Source organism: Rhinoraja longicauda, unplaced genomic scaffold (assembly GCF_053455715.1).
Source record: "Rhinoraja longicauda isolate Sanriku21f unplaced genomic scaffold, sRhiLon1.1 Scf000661, whole genome shotgun sequence".
Taxonomy (NCBI): Eukaryota; Metazoa; Chordata; class Chondrichthyes; order Rajiformes; family Arhynchobatidae; genus Rhinoraja; species Rhinoraja longicauda.
The window spans coordinates 20,830-29,864 of NW_027601877.1; the positions used below are offsets into that span (position 1 = coordinate 20,830).

At 46.2% G+C, this 9,035-nt stretch overlaps 1 protein-coding gene across 1 annotated transcript; it reads right to left on the reverse strand.

Moving 5' to 3' along the window:
- Window positions 1-1,832: 1,832 nt before the first annotated feature.
- LOC144591193 (snaclec agglucetin subunit alpha-1-like) lies at window positions 1,833-8,200 on the reverse strand. Its single transcript, XM_078395482.1, has 6 exons — window positions 8,187-8,200; window positions 8,039-8,109; window positions 6,728-6,861; window positions 5,892-6,032; window positions 5,238-5,334; window positions 1,833-2,035 (listed from the first exon to the last, which is right to left on the reverse strand). The coding sequence occupies exons 2-6, from the start codon at window positions 8,091-8,093 to the stop codon at window positions 1,965-1,967; spliced, it is 498 nt and encodes a 165-aa protein (XP_078251608.1). The 5' UTR covers window positions 8,094-8,109; window positions 8,187-8,200; the 3' UTR covers window positions 1,833-1,964.
- Window positions 8,201-9,035: the final 835 nt, after the last annotated feature.

A 9,035-nucleotide genomic window follows, 5' to 3' on the forward strand; every position in this document is an offset into this window, starting at 1 on the left:
TTACTACTTTCACTACACAATTTGCTACTTTCACAACACACTTTGCTACACAATTCGCTGCTTTGACTGCTCAATTAGCATCTTTCCTCCCTCTGGCTTCACAGTTTGCAACTTGCCACATAGGGCAGAGTGGGTGAGGTGGTGAGGCACAGCAGACCATGGTGCCACAGCAGACCAGGCTCACTCACCATGGAGCTGGGAAACCCCTCCCCAACAGACAAGCCACCAAGCCCTGCTGTGCTCGCCCCCAACGGCTGGAGGGGATAGTGAAGAGACGGCGGGAACTGACACAAGGAAACAAAAAGCCGGTAAGCGAAACCGATGTCTTCCACCCTCCACCCCATGCGCTCAAATCACTATGAATGCTTCAGGGTCGGCTGCGGGAGGCACCCCCAGGGCACAATGACTAACCGGTGGCTGGGTGAGGCTCTATAAGGCACTGGTCAGAACATTTGGAGAAATTGGCAATTTTGGACCCCATATCTGAGGAAGGATGTGCTGACACTGGAGAGGATCCAGAGGAGGTTTACGAGAATGATCCCAGGAATTACTGGGTTAAAACATGAGTGTTTGACGGCACTGGGCGTGTACTTGCTGGAGTTTAGAAGGATTTGGTGGACCTCAATTAAACTTACTGAATAATGAAAGGCCTGGATCGAGTGGATGTGAAGAGGGTATTTCCACTAATGGGAGAGTATCGGACCAGAAGTCATAGCCTCAGAATCGAAGGATGATCCTTTAGGAAGGAGATTTATTTAGTCAGAGGGTGTTGAATCTGTGGAATTCTTTGCCACAGAAAGCTGTGGATGCTGTCAATGGATATTTTTTAAGGCAACGATTGATAGATTCTTGGTTAATACAGGTGTCAGAGGTTATGGGGAGAAGGCAGGAGAATGGGGTAAAGAGGGAAAGATGTATCAGCCATAATTGAAAGGTGGAGCAGACTTGGGCCAAATTGCCTAATTCTGCTCCTATCACTTATGAACTTATGAACTCTCAATAACTTGATATGGAACTCATCAGGACCCTGGGGATTTATCCACCTCAATGGTCTTCAAGAGACCCAGCACCACTTCCATCTTGATCTCTAACTGCCCGAGGATGTTTGTACACATCACACTAATCCCACTATGTCCTTCTCCTTGGTGAATTCAGATGCAAATTACTCGCTTAATATCTTGTGCACATCCTCTGATTCCAAACATAAAGTTCCTGCTTTATCCTTGAGTGATCATACCTTCTCTCCGGCCACCCACTTGTTTTTAACGTAGGTATAAAATGTAATGAAATAGGAAGCAAGAGTGAGAAGAGTGAATAAACCAAGTGGGTGAGAGTGAAGTAATGTTGAGTTACTCCCACCATCTCTCTCACTCTGCATCAGGGCATTGACTGGAGAGTTGGGCAAGGCTTGACTTCCTTCACATCTTGTCCCGACACCTGCCAAGACTGCCAGAATCATGGGGAATTTGCCCGACACCAGGTTGAGCTGATTTATAAACAGACAGCAGAGGTTTTCATACAGATGTGTTGAGGAATTTCTGGGCCCAGTTCATCTTCTGCAGCCCACCCACAGGACTGTGAAAGCTCTCTCCCTGCAACTATTCCACTAACTCCCCATGTATCCTCTCCACAGCCTTTATTTCTCTCCCAGGTGCGGTGTCCGGGACCCAACACACCAGGTGCGGCCGAAGGACAAGAGTTCATTTCGCAAAGTGTGTGCCGCCTTCTCCTCAGCGCAGCACTGAGTGCAGAGGTGGGGAGGAAGTAACAGTGGGACAGGAAGGCTGCGAGAAACTGGACTCACACAGCACCAAACACACAGCTCATGATGCAGTTCTCTTTATTATTGGCTGAGAAGCTAAGTGAGTACAGTCACCACAGACAGTGAGAGCGGCTACAAAGAAATCAAAGCACTGGATCCACTGCTGGAAAGGATGAGTGGACCATTCTGGAGTCTTCTAAACTCAGTGCAATCGGTAAGTACAAACAAAAGAAAGTCTGTGGCCACACCTTATCGACCTCCAAGATCCATTCCCTAGAAGCAGGAAAGGAGAAAACATTTTCCTGTTAGTCCACAAGAAAATTGCTGCAGATGCAGAATTTCTTAAATAAATAATTAAATGCTGGAAATACTCGATCTGTCACGTACCATATGTCGAGATGAAACAAACAGGTGTTGAGGGAAATGATATCTCGAGAAGAAATAGAAGGTTCATACTTTTAAATGTTATCTCTGTGCCTCTCCCCACAGGTGCTGCCTGACCTGCTGAGTGTTTCCAGCATTTCCTGTTTTCTACCTGGTGTAAAAGCACCATCTATTTGAGTCAGAGTCTGTGAGCCATTAATGTTCCCTGACTCTTGATCGGTGAGTTTGCCTTGTAAATAAAGGGAGTCACTTCTGTGGAGGTGCCAGGTGCAGTCAGAGTGTGTGTTGCTGAAACCTGAAGCCCCCAATATTTACGGGGGTTTGGACTGTCCCAGCCTGAAGTGTGTGGGCTCTCCCTGGGCTGGAACTCCCTGTGTGGGCTGGACAGCTCCATGACTTTTCTGCTCCACATCCTCTCTAATGTTTATTGAACAGTCAAATGGCTAAGTAGTTCTTTCTTTATAGAAACATAGAAAATAGGTGCAGGAGGAGGCCATTTGGCCCTTCGAGTCAGCACCACCATTCATTGTGATCATGGCTGATCATCCACAATCAGTAACCCGTGCCTGCCTTCTCCCAATATCCCTTGATTCCACTAGCCCCAGAGCTCTATCTAACTCTCTCTTAAATTCATCCAGTGATTTGGCCTCCACTGCCCTCTGTGGCAGAGAATTCCACAAATTCACAACTCTCTGGGTGAAAAAGTTCCTTCTCACCTCAGTTTTAAATGGCCTCCCCTTTATTCTAAGACTGTGGCTCCTGGTTCTGGACTCCCCAAACATTGGGAACATTTTTCCTGCATCTAGCTTGTCCAGTCCTTTTATAATTTTATATGTCTCTATAAGATCCCCTCTCATCCTTCTAAACTCCAGTGAATACAAGCCTAGTCTTTTCAATCTTTCCTCATATGACAGTCCCGCCATCCCAGGGATCAATCTCATGAACCTACGCTCACTGCCTCAATTGCAAGGATGTCCTTCCTCAAATTAGGAGACTAAAACTGTACCCAATACTCCAGATGTGGTCTTACCAGGGCCCTATACAACTGCAGAAGAACATCTTTACTCCTATACTGAAATCCTCTCGTTATGAAGGCCAACATGCCATTAGCTTTCTTCACGGCCTGCAGTACCTCCACGCCAACTTTCAGTGACTGGGGGTACAAGGACACCCAGATCTCGCTGCACTTCCCCCTTACCTAACCTGACACCATTGAGATAATAATCTGCCTCCTTTTTTTTGCCGCCAAAGTGGATAACCTCACATTTATCTACATTATACTGCATCTGCCATGCATCTGCCCACTCACTCAACCTGTCCAGGTCACTCTGCAACCTCCTAACATCCTCTTTGCAGTTCCCACTGCCACCCAGCTTTGTGTCATCTGCAAACTTGTTAATGTTATTTCTAATTCCTTCATCCAAATCAATACATATGGTAAATAGTTGCGGCCCCAACACTGAGCCTTGCGGCACACCACTCACCACTGCCTGCCATTCTGAAAAGGACCCGTTTACTCCTACTCTTTGCTTCCTGTCTGCCAACCAATTCTCTATCCATGTCAACACTCAGCCCCCAACACCATGTGCTCTAATTTTGCTCACCAATCTCCCTTGAGGGACCTTATCAAAGGCTTTCTGAAAGTCTAGAAACACTACATCCATTGGCTCCCCTTCATCCATTTTAGTTGTCACCACCTCAAAATATCCCAGAAGATTAGTAAAGCATGATTTCCCTTTCATAAATCCATGCTGACTTGGACTTATCCTTTTACTGCTATCCAAATGCACCGTTATAAACTCTTTAATAATTGACTCAAGCATCTTCCCCACCACTAATGTCAGGCTAACTGGTCTGTAATTCCTCGTTTTCTCTCTCGCTCCTTTCTTAAAAAGTGGGATAACATTAGCTATCCTCCAATCCACAGGAACTGATCCTGAATCTATTGAACATTGGAAAATGATCACCAATGCGTCCACTATTTCTAGAGCCACCTCCCTGAGTACCATGGGATGCAGACCATCAGGCCCTGGGGATTTATCAACCTTCAGTCCCATCAGTCTACCCAATACTATTTCTCGCCTAATGCAAATTTCTTTCCTCTATCCCCCTAGATCCTCTGTCCTCTAGTACATCTGGGAGATTGTTTGTGTCTTCCTTAGTGAAGACAGATCCGAAGTACCTATTCAACTCTTCTGCCATTTCCTTGTTATGCATAATAATTTCACCCTCGTCTGCCTTCAAGGGACCTACATTTGTCTTTGCTAATCTTTTTCTCTTAACATACCTAAAGAAGCTTTTACCGTCCTTTTATATTCTTGGCCAGCTTCCCCTCTGATTCATCTTTTCAGCCCGTATTGCCTGTTTTGTTACCTTCTGTTGTCCTTTGAATGTTTCCTAATCCTCTGGCTTCCTGCTACTCTTTGCTGTGTTATATATCTTTTCTTTTAGTTTTATTCCATCCCTAACTTCCCTTGTCAGCCACGGTTGCCTCCTACTCCCCTTAGAATCTTTCTTCCGCTTTGGAATGAAATGATCCTGCATCTTCCGGATTATGCCCAGAAATTCATGCCATTGCTGTTCCACCGTCATTCCTGCTAGGATCCCTTTCCAGTCTACCTTGGCCAGCTCCTCTCTCATGCCTTCATAGTCCCCTTTGTTCAACTGCAACACTGACACTTCTGATTTAACCTCTTCCACCTCAAATTGAAGATTAAAACGAATCATATTATGATCACTACCTCCAAGCAGCTCCTTTACCTCGAGTTCTCTTTGTCAAATCTGGTTCATTGGACAACACTAAATCCAGAATGTGTCATGCTACACTGTACCTTCCTCTAACTCCAGTGTTGCCCCCTTGTACATTCCTCCTGCACAGTTACACTCGGTGTCTGTTCCCCTGACTCCTGCATTCCATCCCATACATCCTCCTCTCACTGCTGGGCAGTCAGTCCAGTTCTGCAGAGCACAGGACCCATGGGGTTGGTTCCCTCCCTCTGTGTAACAGCAGGTCTGTGGAGGTCACCTCCTGTTCAAAACTGTCTCAAATTAACTTCCAACAAAACACAATTTCTGTCACTGTTACACTTACGACGAATGAGCCAACAACGTCGTCTTTTATCTTCTTCATCAGCATCACAGCGTTGGTATCTCAATGGATATCCATCGATCCATGTGAAAGGCCCTCCCTGGGGGTGTAAATGAATGGTCATTGGTGTTGGAATGCTGAGTCTGCTGCCATGAACAATACAGGGAGGAGCTGTACCTGAGCCGGAGTGGGAGCAGAATACGAGCAGCCGGGACAAGTAGGGCAGTGGATGGGAGTTTAAACTATGGACTGGCAGGGTGGGGGAATCTCATGGAAGTAACAGGATCCTTGGGATGAAACTGACAGGATCTGAGAGTAAAGGTCAGAGAAGAGGAATATTGGTAACTCAGAAAATGAGTAAAAGATGGTAATTGAACACAAATATAATGTAGGATCGCTCAGACAAAGACAGAGATGTCCAGTTTTATCCGTGTGAGTTTGCACCTTCTCCCTGTGACCGAGCGGGTTTCCAGTGAGTGCTCCGGGCGTCATGTGTAACTCTATCTCTGAACAACGATGTGACACCAGAGATCCATCAAAGTGTTGACTTTAACCTGCCCTCTGAAAAGGGCAGTGGATGACCAGGGAAGGACAACAAATGCAGGTCTGGCCAGTGTGGTGACGACCTGTAAGCTAACGTGTCATCATTAACTGTACCTTAACTCTGTTGTTTAGGCCAATCCAAACATGGCTCTTCGGTTTGCAAGATGCGCGAATCACTTCCAGAATGAATTTGTTGTGTATGAGCGAGGTCACAGTTGCCAGATGTCCAGAATGTGGTTGACGTTTGCAAAACGCCTTTAAACAAACAAAATAGTTTATTTGTTGAGAATTAGTGCGTCTCAAGATCCCTCAAATAAATCGTCAAAAGAGACATTGGCAATGGGTAACTTTATCCCCGAGACACAGAGTTCTCGTTCTTTAATCAAGAACCCCAGCTCTGCGTTAACTCCTGGATTTAGTTTAGTGTAGTATAGAGATACAACGCGGAAACAGGCCCTTCGGCCCACCGGGTCGGCGCTAACCAGCGATCCCCACACATTAACACTATCCTATATCCACTAGGGACAATTTTTACATTTACCAAGCCAATTAACCTTTGTACGTCTTTGGAGTGTGGGAAGAAACCGAAGATCTCGGTGAAAACCCACGCTGGTCACGAGGAGAACGTACAAACTCCGTCCAGACAGCACCTGTAGTCGGGATGGAACCCGGGTCTCCGACGCTGCATTCACTGTGTGGCAGCAACTCTGCCGCTGCGCCACCGTGACCGTATTGGGGAATTTGGAGCTTCCCCCAAATCTCAATATTTCACCCACTGGTCCGAGCGATAGAAACCGGAGCCCACGGCTGCAGTGAAGCGCACCCGTGGAACACATGGACTCATCGCAGGCAATTCAACGACAGGCTGTGCTGTGAGTTCATGGGAATGAACCAGCAGAGAGCAATGTTCCCCAGACCTCCCAGAGCAACCACTGGTTTCAGGGACTTACCTCAGCACTTATCCATGACCTTCTTCGAGGAAAAAAACGGTAACAGTTGTTTAGTCTAGGATATTTATACCAGCCTTTCACACAGCGTCCTTGGGATAGAACACGGGTCTCCTCTTCCAATGAATTGTTTGCTCCTGTAAATTGAAGAGATTCAGAATTTTAAACCAACTGAAGTGTCGTCCTGAGTGAGACCGATTGTCTGTTTTTGGCACATGTCCTCTCATTCATTCCTATCTATGGCCCTGTGTAAATGTCTATTCAATTCTACCTGTCTGTACTGCTTCCTCTGGCATCTTCATTGGAAACACTTGCTCTATCCCCTTTCAATCTTTCCACTTGCACCCTAAACCTATGCCCTCTGGTTTTACACTCCTCTGCACTATGTCCTTCTACCCTACCTAAGCCTCACGTGATTTTATAAACCTCTAAATACTCACCCTGAAGCCAACTTCAGTCCAACGGCAATAGACCCAACCTATCTTATAACTCTCAGCCAGTTCTGATATCATCCTTGTGAATATTTACTGGACCCTCTCTCACATCCTCCTATAGCTGGGCAATCAGAACAGCACACAATTTCCAGGTGCAGTCTCAGCAACATCTTCTACAACTGTAACATGTATCCTAACTCTTTTAATCAAAGGCCCAGCTGATGTGGGCAAGAGTGCCAAACACATTCTTCACCAACTTGTCCACCTACATCACCACTTTCAGGGAACTGTGTACTAATAGTGTAATTGTACCCTGGGGTCTCTCTGCTCCACAATAACCCCAGGGCTTTGTTTCATGAATGAAATTAGTTTTCTTCCTTTGTGATCTGCTACTGATCACACACAAACACGTCACAGAGAATTTGAATTAAATTTCCATTGACCACTGTAAATACAATCATTCTCTGTCTCTCTCCTCTGTACCTTTGCCAGCACTCTGGCCATCCTCCCTCAAGCCTCCATCCTCACCCTCACAGCGGGCAAGTACACTGCACCCGTTGCATTGGACCAGTGCCTGCAGAACCTTCTCCTCTGCATCCCCTGGGTTCCTGACAGAGAGTCACATATCCCTCTTCCTGCAACTCTGTTTTCCTGTGAAGCGTCACCGTGGAGAAATCTCTGTCTCCTGATGTGGAGGAGAGTCTCCAACTCACCTTCCAACTCAGCAGCTTTGAGATGAGTATCCCAGACAAGAGACATTTCCTACCACAACCCGACCACTCCCAATGTCCACAAATTCCCATGATCCACAGTCCCAACACAGTGCATTCATTCCTCACACCAATATATTTCTAAAGCTCCTGGAATCAATGGACCTTACCTGCCACATCACTGGCAAGCAGTGCGGTCAGCACCAAAACCCACACCAACATCATGTTTCCTTCCTCGAACCTGAAACACAAGAAAACGATTCATCATTAGTGTCAAGTTTCAGAGTGAAGGTGGGCATATCCTGCTGCTGTTCCCACCTGTCTCTCTCCCAGCTCTCTGTGTGGATGAGGTTTCCAATGCTGCCGCATCTTATATACCTGTAGTTCTGGCATCTTGGAGGCTTTTGGAACCATTGGAATCAAACGCAATTGGGTGCAGCAATCTACATAAAACTCCTGCGGACCAATCACTGACTGACAGATGAGCACAAGATGAACAGGAAGTCACTGATATACAGAAAACCAGTTCAGCAGGCACTGGTACAATACTGAGAATTTATTTTTAATCTTCCAAAACCACAGAGTGCATGAGCAACCATTTTGAAAGCAGAGAAATTAATTTTGAAAGATTGGCGGGAGAATAAAGAGAGAGCAGGTTTTTTGATTGAATAGGCAGGTTATTTAAAGAAGCGGGCATTTGAATGGCTGAGGAAGAGAGGCAGCAGCCAGTAAAAGGAAGGCAATATTTAGCGAAACAAGCTGTTGGGAGCGGTCGTGTTGGAAGAGAAGCCATGTTGAAGCCAAGTACAGAACCGAGCACTTTGGCTGAAGACGCTCGGCGAGACCGGCTGATGAAGGGAATGCAGAGCTAGCATGTGAGTTCGTATCAAGCGGGAAATTTTATAAAGGAGTCAGTGGGAATAAGTAAAGTAAGGATGCAGGATCACGTGATGTGCTGCAGCTGCATGGTGCTGGTGGATCCCAATGTGGTTCCTGGTGACCACATCTGCAGCAAGTGTTGGTTGATCGACGAACTCAGCTCAGAATTGATGACGGAATCTGAGCTTTAATCGCTGTGACACATCAGGGAAGGGGAGATTTAACTGGATGCCGTCTGTTTCTTGAGGAAGTCACACCCATTAGATTAACAACTTCCAATTCAGGCCG

Excerpts from the sequence above, each read along its gene's own strand:
- LOC144591193 (XM_078395482.1), bottom strand. The coding sequence starts at position 8,093 with ATGATGTTGGTGTGGGTTTTGGTGCTGACCGCACTGCTTGCCAGTGAT. Across the intron at positions 6,862-8,038 it reads GCTTGCCAGTGATGTGGCAG|GAGCAAACAATTCATTGGAA; the intron begins GTAAGGTCCATT and ends TTCAATTTACAG. Across the intron at positions 6,033-6,727 it reads GGTCATGGATAAGTGCTGAG|GCGTTTTGCAAACGTCAACC; the intron begins GTAAGTCCCTGA and ends GTTTGTTTAAAG.